This window comes from Rana temporaria, chromosome 1, assembly GCF_905171775.1.
Source record: "Rana temporaria chromosome 1, aRanTem1.1, whole genome shotgun sequence".
Taxonomy (NCBI): Eukaryota; Metazoa; Chordata; class Amphibia; order Anura; family Ranidae; genus Rana; species Rana temporaria.
Genome location: NC_053489.1, coordinates 240113052 through 240139730, shown reverse-complemented (window position 1 = coordinate 240139730; position 26679 = coordinate 240113052). Strand labels below are relative to the sequence as shown.

At 42.4% G+C, this 26679-nt stretch overlaps 1 protein-coding gene across 1 annotated transcript in view; it reads left to right on the top strand.

The window, feature by feature from the left end:
- The window catches only part of THOC5 (THO complex 5), a 40820-nt gene that overhangs the window by 886 nt on the left and 13255 nt on the right, over nt 1–26679 (top strand). The window contains exons 2-14 of the mRNA XM_040351955.1: nt 2465–2557; nt 2709–2852; nt 4347–4460; nt 7884–7981; nt 8722–8868; nt 11325–11439; nt 13197–13329; nt 14209–14286; nt 16932–16972; nt 20376–20475; nt 20561–20669; nt 20795–20896; nt 21016–21112. Of these exons, the coding sequence (XP_040207889.1) occupies nt 2480–2557; nt 2709–2852; nt 4347–4460; nt 7884–7981; nt 8722–8868; nt 11325–11439; nt 13197–13329; nt 14209–14286; nt 16932–16972; nt 20376–20475; nt 20561–20669; nt 20795–20896; nt 21016–21112 (1356 nt within the window). The 5' untranslated portion in view covers nt 2465–2479. The remainder of the gene's footprint in view (nt 1–2464; nt 2558–2708; nt 2853–4346; nt 4461–7883; nt 7982–8721; nt 8869–11324; nt 11440–13196; nt 13330–14208; nt 14287–16931; nt 16973–20375; nt 20476–20560; nt 20670–20794; nt 20897–21015; nt 21113–26679) is intronic.

Genomic DNA, 26679 nt, shown 5'->3' with positions numbered 1-26679 from the left:
TCCACGTCTGATCTGCCCCCCAGACCTGTGGACACGTCCAATCAGCTTGGCCCAGCACATGCCCCAGGAGATAGAAGGCCCAGCCCCTTTAGGACGGGGGTCGCAGCTGAGACCTGCTCAGCTTGGAGTGTGTGAGCTGATGTCAGAAGTGAATTGGCTGACAAAAGCCTAAGCATGGCTGTAAATGTTTACCGAGCAATCCCTCTTCTGTGACAGCGCTGGTCTCGGCAGGTTCCCGAGATCAATGCTGTCAATGAGCGCTTACAATGTATTAGTCTCCTACAGAGCAGCATGATCAGACAGTGGTAAGGAAGAAGGGGGGGGGGGTGTTTTCAACTTCCATACTCTGAAAAATCGGTGCACTTCCTGATTGGTGTTTCTCCTGTGCCTACAACCTCATAGCTGTATATCTGCAGTGTAAGATCTCCGGCACTGCTGCATCTGACTGCTAATTTTATCAGATCCAGTGTGAGATTTGGTGATTTTATTACTGTTCACTGTTCGTGGCTGGAATCTCTGACTCACGAAAGCAGAACCCAGTTTTTATGAAGATGTCTGCTTCCACATAAGGACATGGTGCAAAACAAGGCAGTAAAAGCCAGTAATGGGAAAAGATCAGCACCAGGGAGACCACAGGTAAAATGGTAGCTAGTCATTTGTCCTCTGCCCACCTCGTTTGGCAAATATTCCAGAGCTCAGTTACTTTAAAGTAATTTCATTGGATTTTTGCACTCATTAGATTGCAGGCAATGACATGATGCAATGAAAGATGTTGGACAAAGGTAAGATGTGGCTGGAAGCAATATTACAGGATCCCAAAGGTATTTGTGACTAGGGATGAGCTCCGGCGTGTTCGCACAGTTCACGTGCAGAGCCCGCCAGGAAGCATCGGGACAATGTCTCCCTGCCTGTGATTAGCGCCGTGCAGACATCCTGGTGGGCTCTGCATGTGGACTGTGCAAACACGCCGGAGCTCATCCCTAATTGTGACCTTGGAGTTCACAAAATGTAGTTGGCTCTGGGCTTTGCTGTAGTGTGTAATAGATTTGCCAGAGAGCAGAATAGAAAATTTCCCAGCATGGCTAGAGAACTGACCACAGTGTGCACTCCTGCTTAGTGTGGTCAATTTATAATAGGAAATCGGAGGGACTAGTAGAACCACCAGGGATTTCACACAAAAGAAGCAATACAAAGAGAACAGGATACTTTCTCATACAAGTACATGGTACATCAGCAGGAATATGAAGTGTTGGGGGTAACAAGCGCTTTAAAGTGGAGGTTCACCCAAAAAGTAAATTTTTAACATTTGATTTAGGCTCGTTTTGTCAAGGGGAATCGGGGTGTTTTTTTTTTTTTTAAATCAAAGCAGTACTTACTGTTTTATATAGATAGATCTTCTCCGCCGCTTCCGGATATGGGCTGCGGGACTGGGCGTTCCTATTTGATTGACAGGCTTCCGACGGTCGCATACATCGCGTCACGATTTTTCGAAAGTAGCCGAACGTCGGTGCGCAGGCGCCGTATAGAGCCGCACCAATGTTCGGCTTCTTTCGGCTACTCGTGACGCGATGTATGCGACCGTCGGAAGCCTGTAGGAAGACTGTCAATCAAATAGGAACGCCCAGTCCCGAAGACCATACCCGGAAGCGGCGGAGAAGATCTATCTCTAAAACGGTAAGTACTGCTTCGATTAAAAAAAACCCACCCGATTCCCCTTGACAAAATGAGCATCAATCTAATGTAAAAAAAAAAAAATTCTGGTGAACTTTAAGCCTTAGCACTGTAATACATTTGTTACAATCACATTTGATCTATAAAGGAGTAACAAGTTGAAGTTCACTTAATAGAAATTAAAGTGATTGTAAAGTCCCGTTGTTTGTTATATTTATAGGATTTTTTTTTTATTATTCTTGCCTGCCCTGTTGCAGTGGATTTGCACAGCGCAGCCTGGATCCTACTCGGGTCTCTATTCGCTGCTCCTGGCCCCTCCCTCCTGTTCAGTGACCCCCCCCACAGCAAGCGGCTTGCTATGGAGACACCCGAGCTGAGTCACAGATCCGTGCGTCAAGTCCAACATGGAGCCCTGGCCCCGCCCTCTCTCCCCTAATTGGCTAGCTGACTTTGATTGACAGCCGCTGGAGCCAATGGCACTGCTGCTGTACCTCAATCCGGAAGGAGATTCTCGGATGGCTGAGACATTCGTGGACATCTCTGGACAGAGAGGAACCTTAGGTAAGTGTTAGGGGGTGCAGGGGCAGCTGCTGCACACAGAAGGATATTTATCTTGCTGCATAGAATGCAGTAAGATTAAAAAAAAAACTTCTGCCTTTACAACTCCTTTTAAGCTTTTTAAGCACTGAGACATCTCTAGAGTATTCTGTTAAGTAAACATGAGTCTTTATTAAAATATATTTTATTTCTACAAAATATACACAAATTACAATTTCTTTTATGTCCTTAACAGCGTTTTACAAAAACCATGTCTTCAGATAGTAAGAAGAGAAAGCCAAAAGTTATTAGGGGGGAAGAAGGAAAACGGAGTCGTCATGAAGAGCAGGTAACGGAGAATATTTTTACTTCCAAAGTATGTTGTGCGTGCAATAATGAATATGAGCAAGCACAAATAGCTTGTAGAATCCTAGTGTAAAGGTTGGGTTTTATACATTTAACTTAAGTGGTCAATTTATTAATTTTTTTCATCAATAAAGGAGGGGCGATATTATAGTGAAGAGGCTGAGGTGGACCTGCGTGACCCAAAAAAGGACTACCAGCTATACAAGGAAACCTGTGAAGAACTACATAGACTTATGGCTGAAATTCAGGACCTTAAAAGCAAGGGCAGCAAAGATGCAGTGAGTATTTTGGTCCAGCATTGGACATTTGTGGCGTTTATGGGTTTCAGCATTTTCTTAAGCCAAGTACTTGTGAATCGCAGATGTACATTCAGCTCTTGTGCAAAACTACTGGTGAACAAAAATCACAGTTCTAACTAAAAGTAAAATGGCTTTAAACCTTTTTTTGCCCGGTTCATTTTGTGGGATTTATTTGCTCAGGCCTAAAAAATCATTTTGGGCCTGAAGATTACCTAAAACCCCAAAAATATGATACTTTTTTTATTTTTTTTTACTATTAAAGAGGAAGTTCACATTTCAGCTTACTTGGCACAATGCAACTTGTGTTGCGCAAGCAGCGTTTTCATACATAAGCACCCTGCATGTACATGTAGTCAGGGCAGGCACAACATTTTAATTTTTTCCCCCCCCCACTTGTCACTTTTGTGAGATACTGTAAGTATATGATTTCTAAAAAAAAATTAGTCTTTTCTTTTACAAGAAAAAAGATTGTGTTCCTTGCCCCTTATAAAACCTTCATTAACTGTAGTTCTAATTAATTAACCATTTCTTCTCTTTCTCCCTTTTTAGCTAGCTAGTAATGTCTACTGATTTTTTATTTTTTTTCCTCTGCATCCATTATTTTTTTTGCTTACATTAAAATATAAAATTGAGGAGGGAAAAATCATTTTTGTTGCCATCCTTTACACCCCCTTCTGCTGGGGGGGGGGGGGGGTGTAACATGCCACAAGTCTTTGCTGCATGGTAAAAACAATCCCTCATGACAAATTCAGCAGGCAGTTCGGGTGCTGAATATAATGCATTCAAGCAAATGGTGCTGTGCCACAACTGCAAACCAAATGTTGGGTTTTTCATGGTTAAACATTTAGACATGCTGACAGGTTAACATCAAAGTTAATAATAGTTCTGAGTTTTATTTTAGGTTTAGATGTTGCATTTTTAAAGGCGTCTACAGGATAGTTGACATTTGAATTTAATCACATAAAAAAATAGTAGAACCTTCCACTTTACATTTCTTACACAAGATTTATCATATGCTCTGAAATGGCCTATATCAAGAGAGAAACTGACAAGTCTAAAGTATATTTGGCTAAGCCTTTAGCTGTTTGTACAACTAATCCAGAAGACCTTGTTTTACTTTGTCATTAATATTAGAATTTTTTCATATATTATGAACATTATGTAACTATGAAATATTGCATATTAATATTTAGCCTTCTATCCTGGCAGGTTGCAATCTAGTTTGCTTTTCAAATTTTTAGCATTATTACTGGTAAATTCATGCCGCAGAGGTAGTGGAAAACTGACTCACTATGGCTCATAAACCTGACATGTTCTTATGCTGTATATCATATTTAGCTAATAAAAAGATAAAAACATTTTAGTTTTATTTCAAAACGTATAAAGAAAAGATATAGAAACAATATACAGAATTTTGTAGATATTTTCTTTATAACATTGGGCATAAAACCTTTGATTATATTCCATCTATAGTCGGCAGAAATAGAAGAGAGGCGGATCAAGAGCTGTGTGCATTTCATGACGCTGAAGAAACTAAATCGTTTGGCCCACATCAGACTAAAGAAATCCCGAGACCAAACACATGAGGTATGTGCCCATTTCTCAACCCATGAGATTACCAGCTGCCTTTAGCACCATTGTGTTAAAGGATAGGTTAACCTTCTAAACATCTTGCATAAGTTTTATTTAGGGTGTAACATGTTCAGCAACCCCCTTCCCTCTCCCAGGCAGCCGATGTCAAATTTTAAAATCGGCACGGCTGTGCAGGAAATCTGTGGTTGTAAACCTCAGTCGTGGAATCTGAGCAAAGCACATGTATCTGTGGTGTTTACTTTAAAGCTCTAAGTGTCTTTTCTCTCTGGTGCTCTGTTCCTCTGTTATCGGCATGAGTAACTTCTGAGAAGTTTTCTTGAGCCATGAGATAAATTTGTGTCGGGAGGGAGGGGTAGAGCTCAGAAGGGAGCTTGTCTATTCACAGCACCGTTCTTCTGTTGTGTGAAGGGGGGTGTGTTCCTTTCCTCCAATCGGCGCTCGCACACTGTAACGGCAGCCTCTTCGCCCCCTCCTCTGTGCTCCTGACAGATGAAGATTTTTAAAAAAACATTTTTTAACACAACCTCCCCTTTTGTAGTGGTGTAGGGAAGATAGGACAGCAGATAAACAAGTAAAACTTATGTAGAAGGATCGCTTAATCTCTGTGCATCATCTCGGGCCTGTCACTTCACTGGGTATGTTAGGACTTAAAGTGGTTGTAAACCCTATCTGTTACTTATAGTTCTTGACCTCTGGAAGATTTACCCCCCCCCCCCCTTCATGACCTGCCCACTTTTTGTGATACAACACGGCGTTACTTTAACTAACAATTGTCTACCCCCCCCCCCTCCTCCTCAAATTGACCTTTTTTTTGGTGGTATTTGACCACTTTTTTTTTTTTTGTGTGTGTGCGCTATAAACCCCAAAAAAATGCTGACTATTTAAGAATAAAGAAAATATGTATTTTGCTATATGATTTTGGTAAAAGGAAAAACCAATTGATTGGTTTACATTGGTTTAGCATCTACAAACTATGGGATATATTTATAAAAGATTTTTATTATTATTATTATTATTTAAAAAAATATATATATATATATATATATATATATATATATATATATATATATATATATATATATATATATATATATATATATATATATATATATTACAGACCAAAAGTTTGGACACACCTTCTCATTCAAAGAGTTTTCTTTATTTTCATGACTATGAAAATTGTAGATTCACACTGAAGTCATCAAAACTATGAATTAACACATGTGGAATTATACATAACAAAAAAGTGTGAAACAACTGAAAACATATTTCATATTCTAGGTTCTTCAAAGTAGCCACCTTTTGCTTTGATTACTGCTTGGCACACTCTTGGCATTCTCTTGATGAGCTTCAAGAGGTAGTCACCTGGCGCAGCACCCCATCACTCTCCTTCTTGGTCAAATAGCCCTTACACAGCCTGGAGGTGTGTTTGGGGTCATTGTCCTGTTGAAAAATAAATGATGGTCCAACTAAACGCAAACCGGATGGAATAGTATGGCGCTGCAAGATGCTGTGGTAGCCATGCTGGTTCAGTATGCCTTCAATTTTGAATAAATCCCCAACAGTGTCACCAGCAAAGCACCCCCACACCATCACACCTCCTCCTCCATGCTTCACGGTGGGAACCAGGCATGTAGAGTCCATCCGTTCACCTTTTCTGCGTCGCACAAAGACACGGGGGTTGGAACCAAAGATCTCAAGTTTGGACTCATCAGAGCAAAGCACAGATTTCCACTGGTCTAATGTCCATTCCTTGTGTTCTTTAGCCCAAACAAGTTTCTTCTGCTTGTTGCCTTTCTTTAGCAGTGGTTTCCTAGCAGATATTCTACCATGAAGGCCTGATTCACACAGTCTCCTCTTAACAGTTCTAGAGTTGTGTCTGCTGCAAAAGGTGGCTACTTTGAAGAACCTAGAATATGAAATATATTTTCAGTTGTTTCACACTTTTTTGTTATGTATAATTCCACATGTGTTAATTCATAGTTTTGGTGCCTTCAGTGTGAATCTACAATGTATACATAGTCATGAAAATAAAGAAAACTCTTTGAATGAGAAGGTGTGTCCAAACTTTTGGTCTGTACTGTAATATATAAATAAATTAAATATATTTTAGGGCTGTTACTGATCAAAATTTTTGTGTTCGATTAGTCGTTTAAAAAAAAAAATCGATTCATTTCGATTAATTATGATTAATTATAACGCACATACAGATCCAACTACTTTTAGCTGATCTCCTTGCAGGCTGATTCCCAGTGCAGCTTCCAACCACTGGAAAAATGGATAGCAGGATACAAAAAACACACAAAGACAGCACTCGATGGGAATCGCATTCAAACTTTTATAGTCTTCAAATAGGTAACAAAATAAATATTGCACTGGAGATAAAATCGATGTAGCTACATAAACTATAAAAATGGTGCGAGTAATACCAAACGGTAGCAAAAGCAGTCATAAAACATGTAGCGAAGTATGATACTGGTATAAAAATGTGTACAACGATACCACTGCTGAATCCAGATGAGAGGTTAACATCAGTCCGTCAGCATGTAGATGTCCCGTGAAGGGAACTATCACAACTCCCAGTGGATGGCTGTAAAATCCCAGGTTGATAGAGGGAACTGTAACAGCCCTTGCGTGTGGCAGATGGTAAGGTCCCGCCAGCATGCAGATATGAAGGCACAGCAAAGGAGCCCTTCAGATGGACACTGCAAGCCCTGCCAGTGTCCGTGATGTCACCGGATCTCCGACGGAACTCCCTGAAGGCCCGGAAGCCAGCGGAGAGGTGAGTACCAATCAAAAGAATTTTGATCAATCAAAAAAATGAAAGCTTAATCGATGAATTAATAGTTAATTTCCACAGCCCTAATATATATATATTAGACCTTAACTGACTCTTTTGACACTTTTTTTGGGAACCAGTTGCACTATCACAGTGATCCGTGCTAAAAATATGCACTTCCCCGGGACTAATGACACTGGCTGGGAAGGGGTTAAACATCTAGGGCGATCAAAGGGTTAGCTGTGTGCCTAGCCAGTTTTTGTATGTGCTGTTTTTAATAGGGAAAAAAATAGATTCTAGTCCCTGATTTGCAGGTACACAGTATCCTTTCATCCGTCCTCCCTGTCAGAACGGCGATCTGCCTTGTTTTCATAGGTAGATCTTTTATCTGTGTCCTTTAACAACAATCGGCAGGTGCCGGAGGACATCGAGTGCCCGGCACCTGCAGATCGGCTTCTGCTGCGAAGAATCACTGATCGCGGGTATAATACTTTTCAGACTGCTGTAGAAAAATTAATGCAAATTTTTTTTTAACCTGTAAAAATATGTGAATTTATTTTTTGTTAAAGGTGAACTTGGCCTTTTACAAAATTGGAATCTGTTTTACTCATGTTTTTTTTTTTGTTTTTCCCTTTCAGGCCAAGCAGAAGGTGGATGCATATCATTTGCAGTTGCAGAACTTGCTGTATGAAGTTATGCACCTTCAGAAGGAAATCACCAAATGCCTAGAGTTCAAGTAAGGCAGGGCAAGCCTGTAGACCAATTTTTGAATATATCTCTATTTTTCTTTCACTTTTTTAACTCCAGGTAGTGTTGCAGGGTGCAACAGCAGTTTGTGGTGTAAAATTATTTGTAGCCCTTTTTGTTAAAGTAGACTTGAAGGGGAAATTGCATATTGCACAGTGAACAAACAGAATGTTTAAGCGGTCAGGTTACACAGGAACCAACCATAAAAACCAAGATGTGAACTTTGCTGGCTATGCTGTCAGACAGAAGCATGAGAATTGCATAAAAGATCCTGCCCAAGAATTCAGCGATATCTTTGCCAGTCTATGGGTCCCCAGTGCCAGCATGTTTACTAACGGAAGCCAGTTGTGACTCCTTGCGACTTAACAGCTGGCTTCCCACTGCGCATGTATGAGACTTGCTGCGATTTGTGAATGGTCACACAGCCTTTTCGGACTGGTGACATGTCCCAGAAGGTTGAGGGCGGAGGCAGGGGGGTGGTGGAGAACTTCTGAACCAATCAACTAGGCAGTCTGAGCGGAAGTGGGAGGTACCTGCTAAAACTTGCCTAGGTAAAACTAAATATTTTGTACATGGCCCCATACATTGTAAAATAATTAAATTACTTTAGCTGGGTGATTTCTTGAATTCCAACATTCTCAGAAGTTCAAATCCGTATGATGCAAGAAATATTAACCAAAACACTTTTTTCCGAAATGTGTCAATTCATTGCATTTCCTTTCTCTGCAGATCTAAACATGAAGAAATTGAGTTGGTAAGTGTGGAAGAATTTTACCGTGATGCTCCATCAGATATCAGCAAGCCAGACACCACTTCTGGGGATCCCCATCAACAAACATTAGCCCGTTTGGATTGGGAGCTTGAGCAGAGGAAACGGTAAACTGCAATTTACTATATTAAAGTTAAGAAAAAATAGTTTTTAGCCTGAATCGACCAATCAAAAAGTCAACAAGTTGACAATAGTCATACATCTAGAGATAATTCAGTGAAAATATTCCAATTTCATCCACAAGGGATGCACTTCTAATGGTCAAGCACAAATGCCAACAAAACGAGAGAAAAGATATCCCCCCCCCCCCTAAAAGAAGACAAAATAATAGAACACTATGGAATAGACAATGAATTTTATTAAGTAGAAAAATTAGTGCAACAAAAAACATAGAAAATGGCAGATAAACAGGGTGGTTTCACAGTTAAAAAAGACAACGTTGTCAATTTAAAATCAAGGGAATCGCAGCTGCGCATCACATATGCATAAGGGCTCTTTCACACGGAGCGGACCGTTTCTGGGTCCGCTCCGTGTGTCTCCGTCGGCTCAGCGGGGATCCCCGCTGAGCTGTCGGAGGATAGGGCGGTCCCCGCACACAGTGCAGGGACCGCCCTGTCTCGGCTCCGCTCTGCCCTATGGGGAACCGGATGCAGACGGACCGTCTGTCCGTCTGCATCAGTTCCGTTGCGCCGGACGGAAGAAAAATAAGGTTTTCTTCCGTCCGAAAACCGGATCCCGACGGACGCTAGCGGATGCTCCATCCGCTAACGGACGCGATCTCATAGGGATGTATTACAAATCCGTTAACGGACTTGTAAAAATGGACAGGCGGAGCGGACGTCTGAAAGGGGCCTTACCCAATCTCCAAACATACCAGATTCAGGCACACAATTGTTGGAGCACAGCTAAAAGTAGGGACACCCCCGGTCTAGGTATATTGTACAGTCCTGTAAATAAGGGGGCTTCCTGTAAGCTGTATGTGCTATAGGGAGAGGTGTATCCTGAAATGCGGGTGTTGGTTGGATGGATGCGTGGAGGTAGGTCTGTTACTTTATAGGGCAAAAGCTTGCTAATCACAGTGTAGATAGAACTCAAATACAGTCCATAAAGAATCAATGGTGTGATTAAAGCAGGTATGCACAGGCTTCAATAGTTACATATATAGCACAAAGTACTGCACTGGGCTGCAGTTATGAGGGGAAGTATGAGGCACAGAGGTCAGGCTGGTATGTCTGAAATGATGGACATTAGATAAAGATGACAAAGCTCACCAGCTGATTGATAGCAGTCCTCCTTCTGTGTAGCCTCTTAGTACCCCATTATACTCAGAGGACAAAAGCTGAATGCTCAGTGTGCTGAACACGTGCAGGAAAAGACAGCAGCTCACTGCTTCTCCACTGCGTGATCCATGCCACAGTGTGATCATGCAGTTAATCACCAAGCTTTAGATGTCATCCATGTGCAGCCAAACAGAGAGCGCAAGAAGCCCGATGATAGAAACAGGGGGAGTTAACACTAGTAATGTATTTACTAGGTCACTATTTTGGTGTTTTTTAAAGTGGGAGTAAACTCCCATGCATAATTTGTGCCTATAATGAGGCTTACCTGTAAATATCATATGGGACACCTGGTTAGGCAATGCTGCTACTTGTGATGTGATACCTGACTGATACTCTTAGCACCTAACAAATGTGTAAAACACTGTGTGACTGTATTCTGTGCATAGATCCACCTTGTTCAAATTGCATTATGTACCACTGATCTGTGAATGTATATCCTGTAAATTGCTTTTACTCTTCTCAATAAAACACCACGTTATTTGTAAAAAAAAAAAATGCTGTAAATATCTCCTAAACATGTACAGTTTAGGAGATATTTACTGTACATGAAGCCGGTTACGTCATCGGCACATGCGCTTTGAAGCATTGTTCCTTCGGAGTCCTGTGCTGTAAACGACAGCTCCTTTGCGCGAGTGACGTCATTGCGGCTCCAACCACTTACACAGCCAGAGTCCGCAAACACGGAAAGGAAGACCGGGTGAAGATTGAAGCCTTGTCAGCTGTGACAGGTTGCTGCTGGATGGCTGTGTTCTCGCGCAAGTTTCAAATAATGTGCTAGTATGCGATGCATACTAGCACATTATGGCTTTACTTTTCAGGTTCCCAAAAAAAACAGCCTTAAATCTTACAAAATCAAGATTAAAGGATTAAAAGGTATTTTTTGCTGACTGTATCCTCCTCTTGGGGACATTTTCTTGCACCTTCTGCTCTGTGACTGCAGAGTTAAAACTATAGGGTAATTTTTGCTGCATAGCAGGTAGTTTCCTCTATCACCTTGGGTGACAGGATGTCACTGATACAGGGGCAAGTTCTCCAATATGAACAGTAAAACTTTAGTAGAGAGGGGTCAGATTTAGAACCTCCTTAAACGTTTTATTGCTGTCTGTCCCCGTTTGGGAGAATTTCATAGCCAAATGACCAGTGTCAGCTGGACAAGAATTGTGCCAAAATGTGTGTATCCTTTGAAATTGTGTGTGTAATCTACATGTTTTGTGTACTGTTAGATTGGCAGAGAAGTACAAGGAAAGTTTGGCCAGTAAAGAGAAAATTCTAAAAGAAATAGAAGTGAAGAAGGAATATCTGAACAGTCTTCAGCCACAGCTTCACAACATTATGCAGGTAATATATTGTAGAAAAGTGAGGACTTTATTGAAACCATTGTTTGTGTATAAGGTCGTACTGTAAGGGATATCCTTAAGAGGTCTGTCACTCCTGGCTGAGGTGTGCTTCAACTTTGTTGCATATAGTGAAATCGAGTTTCTTACAATTGGATGTGGTCATAAGCACACAACTCCTCATTTTTATATTCCTTGAACTTTCATAACCAGAAAAGTTAATTCTGTGTGCCGCTCTGGACCCTTGTACATCATTACAAAAAAACCTTTACCATGGAAGAATGAAGGTCTGCTTTTGCCTAACTTCCCTACTGAAAATGGCTTGAGTCCTTTAATCCCAGAACTAGTATACATTATAGGGACCTCCTGAAGTGTCAGTCAGTCAGGCAACAAACCTTTTTTCGGTTTGAGGTCAGCAGTAGTGTTTGTCTTAAGAGCAGATTTCCATTATCTATTGCCTGTTCTTTTGGGCCAGTGGTCACCAAACTGTGGCCCATGGGCCAGGAGGAGTGTCCCTTTGCTTGCCTTTGCCTAGCCCTCATGGCACCATTCCATCCGCTGTCACCAATGCTAGGGGGCACCACTCCTCCCGCTGTCACTAATGCTAGGGGGCACCATGCCATCTGCTGACCCCAATGATGGGGGCAGCATTCCTTTCGCTGACACCAATGATGGGGGCACTGCTCCTCTCATTAAAACCAGTGATGGGGCATGGTTTACTCCACTGAATTTGAGGAATTTTCTACTCCCAGCAACCAGTTTGGCCCCCTAAAGCCTGAAGGATAGTTAAATTACCTTTTTTGTTTAGAAAGTTTGTGGACTCTTGCCTTAGACCAATAAAGCACCTTCCTGGGTAGTGTGAAGGTAGGCTTGGATGTCTCAATTGGGCATGGATTTGCCACTAAATGCCTCGACTTTTGACTTGTAACAGATGTCTACTCACTATTACAGTATACAATCAGGTTACTGCTGTAGGCAGTAAGAGCACGGTTATTGGATAGTAGGAAGTTGGGTGAGCAGTGCTTAGCTGCTATGCATTTGGAGTCTTTTACGCTAGGTTCACACTAGTGTGGGCTGTGAGTCCCGCATTTTATTCGGTATGGCATCCCATTGATTTGAATGTGCAATAAACAAAAAAAGGTGTATGCACCTTTTTCATTATGCAGCCGGAGGAAAACCACATGGTCTTTTTGACCATGTGGTTTTCCTGCGGTTCCTGCACCCACGATCACACTGCGGGCTGAGATGCATGGAGGTGCCATTCAGAATGAATAGCAGCCCCACGGATCTCACAAGAGCTGTGCAATTCGGTTGCAGGTGTGGGAATTGATGCAATTCCCACACCTGCAACTGGAACGCACAATGAGGGCTAGTGTGAATCTAGCCTTAATTACAGTGTGTGTGTGTGTGTGTGTGTGTGTGTGTGTGTGTGTGTGTGTGTGTGTGTGTGTATGTATCGGAGATGCAGAGACAATATTTTTTTTGTCTAACACGGGAGTAGCAGCTACCACACCTTTTAGTTTGGTAGATTCACTTTTAATGCTACATAAACTGGGGTTTCAACAGTGTATACACTCGTGATTTAGAAAACTGACCAGCAAATAGATTTTCCTAGAGCTTGAATGCATTTTTGAGGATTCTTATAACAGATGTGCCTATAATTAAAATGCAAACCATGGGCATCATTCAGAAATTAAAAGTGTTTGAAAATGTAATAAAAAAGACATGTTAAATTTAAAATGCCAATTATTCCATCACCAGGCTTCATTACCAGTTCAGGAATACTTGTCAATGCCATTTGATTGCATGCATAAACAGTATGAGATAGCACGCCACCTTCCAGCACCTCTCTATGTACTGTTTGTCCAGTCCAGCGCCTACAGTCAGGCATGTGGTGAGTACCTGCATCATTCTCTTGTATACATAGTATAATACTGCTCTAGGTTGGCCCACTTACGTTTGCCCATACATATAAAGAATGTAGACTTCAGTAAAGGCCCCCTTCTTGTAGAAAATCCATAATATCGGGTACAATGCAGCAAGAGAGAGACTACTAGTGCATTTTATGTTGTCAAGCTCCTAAGCCAGCCATAGATGGATTGAAGCGGCCGAGATCCAATCCATTGTTGGGCAGGCTGGTTGTACTGAAGTAGACTATCCATCGACTTCAGTACAACCAGCCTGTGAGATTTTTCTTATGCGACCACTGCCATCAGCTATAAAGTCTTCTTCCTTTTTTTTATGTAAAGCTCTAATATATCTGTGCATTTTTTTTTTTTTCACAACACACGTATTGGAACTTTCATATTTACATGACTGTAGAATAATTTTGTTGGCAAAATAACACGGATATATCAATTTTTATTCACTTGGTTGCAAATTCTACAGATTTGTGTCCCTCTTCTATCTTCTGCTGTATAAACCTAAGGGTTTCCCACACAATTAACCCTCTATGCTGCTGAGAGAGGTTTAACTAGTTGTTGACTGGTCATCCAATTGGCTTGATTTCCAGCACACAGTTAACTGTGTCAGTAGGAAAGACACATAACTGCTGGTTAGCCATTCCCTAATACTTGTCTAAGTTGGAGCTTAGCTGCCAGTAAATCGGGGCTCCAGATGGCATCTAGTAATCTGTTCCTTTAGTCCAGTGGTCACACTAGATTCTACAGGGACACAGAAAATACGCCATTTAAAAGACTGATTACAGGTGATACTTTCTCCTGAGTATTCTGTTCTGTTTTTTGTATAATAATTTTTCTATATAATGTTGTAGACAAGAAGCTCTTGGTCACCATTGAAGGGAATGTCGAAGAGGCAAAAGCTTTGTTTAAGCCACCAGACGATTCACAAGGTAGTTTTTTAATCCATCTTGAAGACTGAACATGATGTATTTGCGTTTCACTTTGTTTGCCATTTTGTTTTCTTGTCCGTTCTTTCCTATTTCCTCAAAGGATAGGTAGCCATTCTTAGATCCAACACATTTTCTGATGCTTAGGTTCCTGAATAGTTTAATAGTAAAGCAGTGACATAAATGTAGTATTGTTTTACTTATTCTAGACCTAATAATCAGCGCCTTTTTTTTTTTTTTTTTTTTTTTTTTGTTAAATGGAACTGATCTGCTCCATATTCTGTGCTGTGTCTTTCACAGCACAGAATAGCAGCTTTAGCTGCATGCTTCAGATTCCTCTGTCTGTGCCTGCTTGCCTCCCCAATCGGCTGAATGCGGGAGGAAGGAGGAGGGCTGTGAAGACTCTGCTTGTTCGAGCTGAGAGGGGAATGTGAGCTGTCTGCTGATAGCTCACACTCTATACACCAGGAGCTGACAGAAATCTACAGAAGTTTTCTAAACCGTGACAGAACCCACTCCAGTTTCTTTTTCACTCTCAAATAGAAACTGGGGAAGATAGACCTAAAACGGGCCTATACGCTTAATTAATGTGGCGCATACCACTCCAGACAGTTTTCTGCACCAGTTTTCTATTGCAGTAAGCCTTAATTTTTTTTTTTTTAGCTATTTTTATTGATGCAAAAAATGAAGACAATTTGATACAATAACCAGTACACTCAACATGAGCATAAGGAATACAAAATTCAGTACACAAATACAGAACATATCCCTGATTGCAAATATAAAGTCCAGAGAACCAGTTTTGATAAAAAGACAGGCCGTGACAAATGACTCATTAGCCAAGTAAAGAGAGGTACAGAATAATTCTATATAAATTACACAGGTACAGTCATGCCTTAACATATAGGTTAAGTATGCATTATGAACACCTCATATAGTAGTAGTTACGAGAGTTGACAAACATGAGGGTTCCCACACCTTGTTATATATATTAGGGCAACCTCTTTGCTAAAAAAAAAATTTTTATAAGGTAGCATCTGGTTCACCATCTGAATTCAGTGACGTGTAGATGGAGGAGCAGATTGATTCCATTTAAGCGCAATAGCCTTACGGGCCAGAAACTGTTTTCCTCAGAAATATTTTGTCTAATATACACAGCAAACATATCTGGAGTACATGGCACTGGAATAGCAAGAATTTGGGACAATATGGCAATCCCTCTCTTCCGTTAGCCAACTATAACAGGGCACAACCATATTACATGCGTAAAATCTGCATGTTGATGGGTACATCTAGTGCACCCTGACGTTGGTATGCAATGCATAGCATGCAGTCTTATCGGGGTTAAATATGACTGATGAAACATAAATAGGTGAATAAGTTTGTTGTTGATAGCCGGTTTGACAGTTAAATGAGAGGAGCATGCCCCCCCCCCCCCCCCCACACAAACTTCATTCGACAAATCTGGTATGAGTGTTTGCCATTTAGCACAAACTGAAAGGCGTTTTAATGATTCAAGGTTGCTAAAAGATGAAGGTAAACGGTAGAGATCAAACCCTTGGGACCGCAATACGCCTATCAATGGGTGAAAAGTGCTAATTTTATTTGATTTTGTCCTATTTATCTTGACACCAAAATAATGTTTCTCATATAAAGCATGACAGTTATTAAATAAAAGTGTATGTACAGTACATTCAAAAACATTTTTTTATATATAGTTTTGAGTTGAAACATCTGCCAGTGTCTTTTTTTTTTTTTTTTTTTATATTGAGGAAATTTCACTTCACTGTAGTAGAAATGCAAAAATAAGTAACCTATGTCTCTGGAACAGGTGTCACCTTTGGAAGATTTCCCCTTACCTCTTGTTCTGGGAACAGCTCTAAAATGTTGTGTTTTTCCATCAATTTCTGTCTTTGTGACAGTGGTCACCAGTAGATCGATGGGTGATTCTCCCCTCGGACAACAATAAAAAACATCCTATTCCCGACATTATGAAAAAGTGCCTAGAGATCAAATTTAAGGCATTTTTTTTTCTTTTTAGTGTATGTTTATTATAATGCTACATAAAACTTAAAGGATAAAATATCAAAATTTAGAATATTCCATATGAAATGTTTGTGCACATTGAGAAGGTGCCGCTGTTTCTGCCAATTGACACTGAAATTCCTTCATAGTAGTAGTTCTGATTACACGGCAACACCCCAGCTGTCAAACTGACAGCAGATTCCAGCAGGTCCGCGCTTTAGACGTGGGCTCAGAGCACTTTAACCAGTTAAGGCCTGAGGATGTAACCATAATGTTCTAAAGTCCAATTTCAACCATAGGTTTTAGTTAAAGAGGTAAAACCTTGCATTTTTTTTTCTTTTTTTTACAGCTGTGACCGATGGGGGAGATTTGCATTTTTTTATTGCTGTAAGATATCAAGAATTTGAATGAGGGAAAATGTCTGTAATGGATACACAACCTCAGTAAACACACATTTTAGTAGTGTGGCTCTTGGAACATGTGTACTCCTTGGATAACTTATTTTATCCTCATCTGGTTGCCAACTGTATTTACATGGAAGGTGTTTGCAGTCAGCTTGGTTTACTAAAGGGTGAAAGTGTTCTGTCCTTACATGACTTACCTTGCTTAATATGTGTTTTCAGATGATGAAAGTGATTCTGATGCTGAAGAGGAGCAGACAACGGTGAGTTTATGTAAAGCAGTGTTTAGCATAAATTAGGATGGTGTCGGCTATTATTTTCAGAAAAAGCTCACTTAGATTGCACAAGCCTTTTTCAGAAGTGTTAATTCAGCAAAATATATTTTTAATAAATCCCCCTTTTGTTTTGGACAGAAGAAATGTTACATAGTATAGTACACTCTGGATGCAGAGACCTCCTGTGGTAAAAGACTCCTTAGTGGGTTCAGAAAACCCAGATCGTCTTGTTTATTGAGTCTTTTATATGCAAGACAAAGGCAACCTATAGTGCTCTGTATTTTTAAACTACCATATATACTCGAGTATAAGCCAAGTTTTTCAGCACATATATATCCCCCCCCACCCTCAAAGCCGGGCACCACTTCTATATACTCCCATGTTAAACTTAAGTCTAGGCATGGGCACAGTGAGGCATGGACACCCTAGGCTTATAATCGAGTCAATACGTTTCCCCAGTTTTTTTTGTGGTAAAATTGGGTGCCTCGGCTTATATTCGGGTCGGCTTATACGCGAGTATATACAGTAATTTAATAGTATAGTAGTATAAAAAGTAGGTACACTCGCAAAAGAAGCACAATCGGCTTGTGCAAACTGCACGGCATTGAAATCTCGAAATGGCGACGGTGTGATGACGGTACGCAAGCTTTGCCCCCCTAAACGCACGTTGCCATGGCGTTGGCCTCTTCAGTAAGGGGTGGAGCTACAGCGTCGCTGCACAAGGTTATATAATACCCATAACTCCCTACACACTTGAGCAACTCATTAGCCAACACTTGCGCTGCCCAACTGGATTTTACTTGTTTATGATTTAAGCAGTTTGTGATACTGGTGGTGGAGAGCATTGTCTGCACGTATGGTGAGTTATGGCTGGATTTTCTTCATTCGGTCATCAATAATTGCACAAACTTTTGATATATTGTATTTTATATAGTTCATTATTCACAGAACATGTTTATGTATGTTTTGAGTCACCTTTTATTTAAAATTCACCAAGTAGCGCAGCACTGTTTTTTACATATATATATTTTTTTTAAATGTGGACAAGTGACAGCGGCTACTTTAGTAATCATTATTTATTAATTACTCACATTAATTATATTGCACTGATTGATTTTTGTTTACATGGCCTCTAGTGTGAATTTAAATTCCAAATCCCTAAATACATGATATCAGAGCACATGTGCCCTTAGTACTGTCAGGCGCAAGCTGTGTTCTCTGGGGAGAAAACAAATCTTTTTGTGGATTCAAATACCAGTACTTTACTGACTTCTTTTTCTGCGTAAAGCACCTCAGGGGTCATGGGTAATGTTCAAAAATGTTGTCTGGTAACTGCCATTTCCAAGAGAAATCGGTTGTCTTTCTAGATGGGACTGACCTTTTTAACTACTTGTCGACCTGCCGCCGTCATTCTACGGCGGCAGGTTGGCTCTCCTGCGCGAGAGCCCGTAGCTCTACGTCGGCTCTCTCGCAGGGAACTAGAGGCGCGCGCCCCCGACTCCCGTGCCCGGCGAGCGCGATCGCTTCCGGGCACACGCGATCGCTCGTAACAGAGTGGGGACCGGGAGCTGTGTGTGTAAACACACAGCTCCCGGTCCTGTCAGGGGGGGGAAAATGCTGATTCCCTGTTCATACAATGTATGAACAGAAGATCAGTGATTTCCCCCTAGTGAGGCCACCCCCCCCCCCCCCCCACAGTAAGAACACACCCAGGGACATACTTAACCCCTTCCCCGCCCCCTAGTGTTAACCCCTTCACTGCCAGTGGCATTTTTATAGTAATCCAATGCATTTTTATAGCACTGATCGCTATAAAAATGCCAATGGTCCCAAAAATGTGTCAGAAGTGTCTGCCATAATGTCGCAGTACCGAAAAAAATCGCTGATCGCCGCCATTACTAGTAAAAAAAAATATTAATAAAAATACCCCCTATTTTGTAAACGCTATTAGGTAGATTCACAAAGAGTTAGGCCAGCTTATCAGTAGATAAGCCGACCTAACTCTGAATCTACGCCAGCGTTTGTTTAAGCGTATGCTCAAACAGAGATACGCTTAAACAAAGCTAAGATAGGCCGGCTTGCGCCATTCTATCTTGGCTTGCAATGTTTCTGATGGCCGCTAGAGGGCGCTTCCATTGCGGCCGGCGTAGATTATGTAAATGAGGGGATACGCCGATTCACGAACGTACGCCAGGCCTACGCCGTCGAATTACGTAGTTTCCGTAAGGGATAGGCCGCCTAAAGTTAGAGCTATGCTCTAGTGGCCTAGCCAATGTTAAGTATGGCTGCCGTTCCCGCCGCAAAATTGGAAATGTTAACGTCGTTTGCGCAAGTCGTCCGCGAATCGGGATTTACGTACACGTCGAAATCAATAGGCCCGTACGGCGTACTTAGCCGCAATGCGCACTGGGAAATGTAGTCGCCCGGCGCATGCGCAGTGTCAAAAAACGTCAAACGTGAGGTCAAGCCTCATTTCCATACAACACGCCCCCCTCCAAGTCATTTGAATTAGGCGCCCTTACGCCCGCTCGTTTGAGGCTACGCCGCCGTAGATTAGCAGGTAAGTGGTTTGAAAATCACTACTAGCCTAGCTAATTTACGGCGGTGTAGCCTAAACAGGCTAGGCTAGGCCGTCCTAAAGATAAGCCTTTCTACGTGAATCTACCTATATAACTTTTGCGCAAACCAATCAATAAACGCTTATTGCGTTTTTTTTTTTTTTGTTTTTTGTTTTTTTTACAAAAAATAGGTAGAAGAATACGTATCGGCCTAAACTGAGGGAAAAAAATCGTTTTTTTTATATATATTTTTGGGGGATATTTATTACAGCAAAAAATATTCATTTTTTTCAAAATTGTCGCTCTATTTTTGTTTATAGCGCAAAAACTAAAAATCAAATACCACCAAAAGAAAGCTCTATTTGTGGGAAAAAAAGGACGCCAATTTTGTTTGGGAACCACATCGCACGACCGCGCAATTGACAGTTAAAGCAACACAGTGCCGAATCGCAAAAAGTAATATGGTCCGGGGGTTAAGTGGTTAAATCTTTTAACAGCACTTTAATATACAGTGTATTGCTATGGTCAATCAAAATCGCAGTTTCTGGGCATGTACATATATTGTGTACCTTCTTGACAGGTATTGGACAGTGAAAGCATATAGAAGGCATAAATATGATTTCGGAACTTTAGGTTTTCCTAACTAAGCACACATTGAGGATGTGCGAAAAATACATAGGAGAAAATTCAGGCAGTAAATACACCACAATAAATGTAACCTATACTTGCCTTTTGAAGCATTTTTTTTCTTGTAATTGGAAGGTCTTGTTCCTTGGCTACCATAGTGGACTGAAAAACGTTATATTCCTTTTTGTTTCTTCCACCTCCTGCAGAAGCGGAGACGTCCAACACTTGGGGTACAGCTGGATGATAAGAGAAAGGAGATGCTGAAGAAACATCCTTTGTCTGTGTACCTTGTACTTAAGTGTAAAGGTAAGCAACTGTTTTTCTTTTGTTAGAGTATTTTTGTAGGTAGGTTTGTCATGGCAAACCATTTTTATTTTTTTCCCCCCTTTAGACGGATGCTCTCTACATCTGACCTTCTTCTTCCTTATGAACCTCAGTATACTCACTGTAAAGGCAAAGGTTACTCCAGCATCTGAACTGTCCAATGCCATTAGTGCAGGGTAAGGTTCTTTTTATTTATTTTGGTTTTTATAGCAGAGAAACCAGCCTTCAATGTTGTATTTGTAGACCACACAGTTTCTCTGCACCATTGGTAATATCCGCTTACCTATCTTCCCTTCACTAGTGATTTGCTGAACCCTGACTCGGTACTCGGCTGTCTCTACACTGGGGACACTGGCAGGAAAACTCCAAATCCAGCCAACAGATACCAGTTTGATAAAGTGGGGTGAGTTAGTGCACATGAATTTCATATAATCAGAAGTAATGTCAATAATTTTCTCTCAGTATCGGCTTTCACATGTGTATTTGTGAATACAACTATATCAGTTTTCCTTCATATTTCAGTATCCAGGATTTGAGTGACTATATTTCTGAGCTTGGCCACCCTTATTTATGGGTACAGGCAATGGGTGGATTACATTTTCCAACAGATCATCCACAGGTAAACTTGATTATTGCCTAACACTATTTGCAAATGAGTTGCCATTACTTGCTAGCTAAGTATTACAAACACATGTTTTTATTTTGAGAATGCATTGTAGAATCACGCCAAACACACATAACCTCATTGATCATTTCACTAAAGATGGGTGCTTTAAGGGGGCGTGGCCAGGCAGCGGATGTAGCCGGACGTGTCTGAAGTGAGCTCCGCCGAAAATCCTTCTATTCATCCTGCGGAAGAAATCTATACTCACCCACAGTCACACCGGAGGATTCCTTGTTGCTCGGGGAACACGTACATACCTTTCCCGGTGTCCTGGTCCCGCGATGTCGTCCGGTAAACGGCAGCTGGTGAACAAGCCAGCAGAGCTCATGGTCCAAAATGGCGCGTATGCAGGCCGCACAGCGAGGGAGAAGCACCGCGAGGCAGCTGAGAAACTGTTCTCCAAGCCATTATTGAAAGAACCTACGGCTTCCTCCAGCACTCCGGAGGACTCACCGAGCGGAGGATCCGAAGCGGATGATACAGTGCCCCTGGAGGACTCGGTGCAGGCCGGATTACTATGGGACACAGTGAGTACTCCAGAGCAGGCCTCAGATAAGACACAGGGCCCAGGGAGTCCTACCATAGAGGGTGAACCCACGCTGAGAGACATATTTACTGCAGTCACTTCATGCAATGTATCCCTGGCAGTACTGACCACAGAAGTAAAAGGGATGAAGTCAGAAATCTCATTTCTCAGACAGGATGCCCAAAAAATGAGAGAAAGAACCTCGGCATTAGAGGAAAGGGTGAGCACCATTGAAGATGACATGGGGCCTATGCAGAGGGACCTTGCCTACAATAACCATTTAATAGACCAACACTCTTCTCGTTTGGAGGAATTAGAGAACAGGATGAGAAGAAATAACGTAAGGGCTATAGGCCTACCTGAGAAAATGGAAGGAAAAAATCCTGTGGAGTTCATTGAGAAGTGGTTGATCGCAGCTTTTGGAAGAGAAGCATTCTCCCCTATGTTTTCTGTTGAACGGGCACACAGGGTGCCATCTAGACCCCCACAGCCTGGAGCACCACCTAGACCATTCCTGTTTAAATTCCTACATTACCGGGACAGGGACGCCACTTTATACAATGCCAGAATTAATCCAGCAGCACTGAAGGTTGACAATACTAAAGTCTCCCTATTCCCGGACTTTTCTGCTGAGCTACAGAAGAAGAGAAGCAAGTTCCTGGATGTGAAACGCCGTCTGCGGGACCTCGACTTGAAATACGCCATGTTGTACCCGGCTCGCCTTCGGGTAGAGGTTTTTGGTGCTGTCCAATTTTTTGATTCCCCGGCCACTGCAGCACATTGGCTGGATCGTGAAGAGCAATCCATCAAAGAGGCGAGGGGTAGACGACCGGCAGACTGAAAAAAGTTTAATCTGATGACCCAGCATATTATGTGCTCACTTTCCAAGTTGCCTTTGTAAGGCGGTTATTGTTCACTTTGGTCACTAAGGCCCAGAGTTTTGCTGTTGAGAAGCTCTAAGACACTGTGGTGCGCTTCCACTGTTGCCCCCAATAGGGTTGTTTCAGGCCCTAACTTGCCCCCTGGAAAAATTTCGTTAGCCATGTTGGCTACATTACATATGGTACTAAAGAGCGATGATCCCGCCACGCTCTGCTCTCAGGAAACTGTTCTATATACTTTTTTGTTGTTTTTTCTGTTTTTTTTACTATTTTTTTCTATGCTCTCCCTAGCCTGTAGTCCACATAATCACGAAATAGGGTTCCCTTACTGCAGTAGACATGGGTCCCAGAATGGTAGTATGCTTATAGCTTGTGATATGCCTCTAACCTCCAAGATGGCCAAAGCTGATGTTTTAGATAATTTTTACTTATACGGTATAAGATTGTATTCTCCTACTGATATTAAGTTTCCGGTAGCATGTCTAATATAACTAGGTGTCTGTCGTGGAATGTCCGAGGCCTGAATAGTCCGGTGAAGCGCCTTGAGGTACTGCGCACTATTAAAAGATTGGGTGCTGAGGTAATTTGTCTACAGGAGACTCACCTCCCCCCGGGTTCTACCCCAAAACTGGCAACTAGGCAATTTTGCCACCAATATCATTCTACCCACACGGTTTACTCGAGGGGAGTGAGTGTCCTGATCCGTAGTGGTACCCAGTACACACTTATAAATGTTAAGATAGATCCCGAGGGCAGATATGTCTTTTTGTACTGTTCCCTGTATGGGGTTAAATGTGTGTTAGCGGGAGTGTATATCCCCCCACCATTCTCATCTAATGTCTTGAAAACACTGGCTGAATTTGTGTCCTGTCTTCCTGGTATTCCAGTCCTAATACTAGGGGACTTTAATAACCTAATGGATCACGAGAAGGACAAACTTAAGACTGGTGCGGGACAGGGGGGGCATGATAGGAAGGGTCCCACACCTTTTGCCCGTTTAATTGAGGAATTAGGCCTGTTTGATGTCTGGAGACTGCATAACCCTGATACTAGAATTTATTCCTGCAGGTCAGCTTCTGTAGGGGGATTGTCAAGGATAGACATGGGTTTCGGTAATGGTCTATTACTACCATTGGTACGGAACTCGGCATATCACCCGAGACACACTTCCGATCATTCCCCGTTTACGGTAGATCTGGGCATGGGTGAAAGAAGAGGTAAAACACTGTGGAAACTCAACCCGTTCTGGTTGTCTCTTATTCCGGAACCAGACCCAATCCCGGCATTACTTAGTGAGTTCTTTAGGGATAACTTAGGCACGGCGGACATTCAGGTGGTGTGGGATGCGGCTAAAGCCTTTATGAGAGGACAATTTATTAGAACTATTAACCAAATTAAATCGGGCACTAAGGAATGGGAGACACGTGTGTTAGAGGAAGCTCGCAGCTCAGAGGCAGCCTATGTAGCAGACCCATCTAATGATGGCATAAAAAGAAAGTGGATGGCCTCCCATACCATGCTTAAAGACCTATCGTTTCAACTTGCAGAAAACAAAAGGTTCTTCTTACAACAGAGACACTTTGAGGAGGGAGAAAATACAGGTCATATGCTGGCGATCCTGGCTAGATCACAGCAACCCCCTTCTCATATCGCAGTGGTGGCGGATGCGGGGGGGACACTATGCCACTCCACACGTTCCATTATAACTTGCTTCCAAGAATTTTTCCAAAACGTATACTCATCTAAGGTCAGCCCCACCAGTGAACAGTTGCACGCTTTCTTGGATAAATATCAGCTACCAAAATTCACTGGGTCGGATGTAGCCATGCTTAATGCTCCCCTTACTAGTGAGGAACTTCTGGAGGCACTGGCGCAGGCACATAATGGGCGAGCGCCAGGTGCTGACGGTCTTCCCTCTGAGATTTATTGCAGATACTCTGAGCAACTCATCCCCATTTTACTAAAAGTTTATAATACAGCTTTTGAAACTGGAATTCTACCCCCGTCTATGAATGAGGCCCTGGTTGTGGTTCTGTTGAAGCCTGGTAAGGATCCTCTCTCACCAGACTCCTACAGACCGATCTCTCTCTTGACATTTGACATTAAATTGCTGGCTAGAGTTCTGGCCACCAGACTCTCCAAATGTATTCATCGAGTAATACATAGGGATCAGTCGGGCTTCATCCCTACGAGGTCCACAGCACAAAACCTGCGTAGGCTATTCCTAAATATACAGGTGCCGGTGGACAACCCAGGCAATAGAGCTATATTCTCTCTAGATGCGGCCAAGGCATTTGATAGTGTTGAATGGCCTTATCTTTGGGAGACTCTGCTTAGATTTGGGGTGGGACCATCCTTCCTAAAATGGGTTCAACTACTGTACAGCGCCCCGACTGCAAGAATGAGAGTTAATGGGGAGGTCTCTGACTCTTTCAGGCTCTTCCGGGGCACGCGGCAGGGGTGCCCCCTGTCACCCCTGCTGTTTGCCCTAGCCCTAGAGCCCTTGGCAATACATATGAGAGCTTCACCCGACATTACAGGTTTCATTAGGGGTGCAGGGCGGGATGTCATCTCTCTATTTGCAGACGATACACTGCTGTATTTGGGTGACACTCAAAAGTCGCTGGGGAATGCGATGTCCTTGATCGCAGGCTTCGGCGAACTATCGGGATTCAGCATTAACTGGAACAAATCAGTACTTATGCCTCTAGATCCCCTAACAGACAGCCTGCCTGACTGCGCCAGGGATATTGTGGTAGTAAATGAGTTTAAGTACTTGGGAATTCTGGTCACGCCGGACCCCTCCCAATATCTCTCGTTGAATCTGGCACCATTGCTACAAAAATTCAGACAGAAATGTGCGTCCTGGAAAAAACTTCCACTGTCTGTTACAGGCAGAGCGAACCTCATTAAAATGGTGTGGGCCCCCCAGCTTCTGTATGTTTTCCACAATACCCCGATTTGGATTCCCCACAGGTGGTTTGCTCAAATAGATGCCCAGTTCAGAGATTTAATTTGGGGTGGCAAGGTGGCACGTATAAAACTTACCACACTACAACTAGCCAAGGACCAAGGTGGTTTAGCTGTCCCTCATGCCCGCTACTACTTTATAGCATCACAAATACAGCATCTAGGAGACTGGGGGGAGGTAGACCTCGGAGACCCAATACGAGCCATACTACTCCCGTCGGGGTCACTGCTACCGGCGGTGTCTTACCTGGAAGCAGGGCTCACACACCTGGACCAGACCTTACCTACAGTGGTGCTGCTGAATACGCTGTGGAAATACGTTCGTTCCAGTCTCAATGTCAGGGGGGTATGCCCCTTTACTCCCATTTGGAAAAATTCCTACTACAGGGAACTTTTTAAACTAGAAGGCTTCAGGCCCTGGGTAAATGCAGGTATACACTATATCACACAATTGTTTAGTGGCCCAACCCTCAAATCGTTTGTTAATCTACAGGAAGAGTATGGTCTGGACAGAACTCAGTTCTATAAATACTTACAACTAAGACATGCAGCTCAGAGGGAAGTCAGGCTTTCTCCAATTTTGCTAGTGAGGCACCCCCTTCATAATGATGTGCTTTTTAATGTAGACAAGAAGGGCATGATTTCCCTAGTATACTCCAGACTGCTTAACGTAACTCATGATGCATCGGTATTACCATGTAGGAAAGGGTGGGTATCGGACCTAGGTCCCATCGATGGGGATACGTGGGAGCTGTGTTTAACCTCTGCCCCACTGGTCTCGGTATCGGCGCAACACAGACTTTCTCATCTATTTCTCCTCCATAGAGTATATAGAACACCCACCCGTCTACATAAATGGGGTATACGGGATTCCCCAATATGCCCAAAATGTAATGTGCAGGAGGGAGATTTATTACACATGATGTGGAAGTGTCCAAAACTCTTCCGATACTGGAACTATGTTATTGATACTATATCCCAGGCGTATGGCTTTCCGTTGCCTCATGACCCGGTGGTGTGTCTGCTGGGTGGCCTCGAGATACCCTCGCTGTCTCCCAGTGGCCATACAGCCGTACTTAGACTACTGTATGTTGCTCGCAAGGCCATCGCCAGATATTGGATCACTCCCCGAGTGCCTTCGGAGG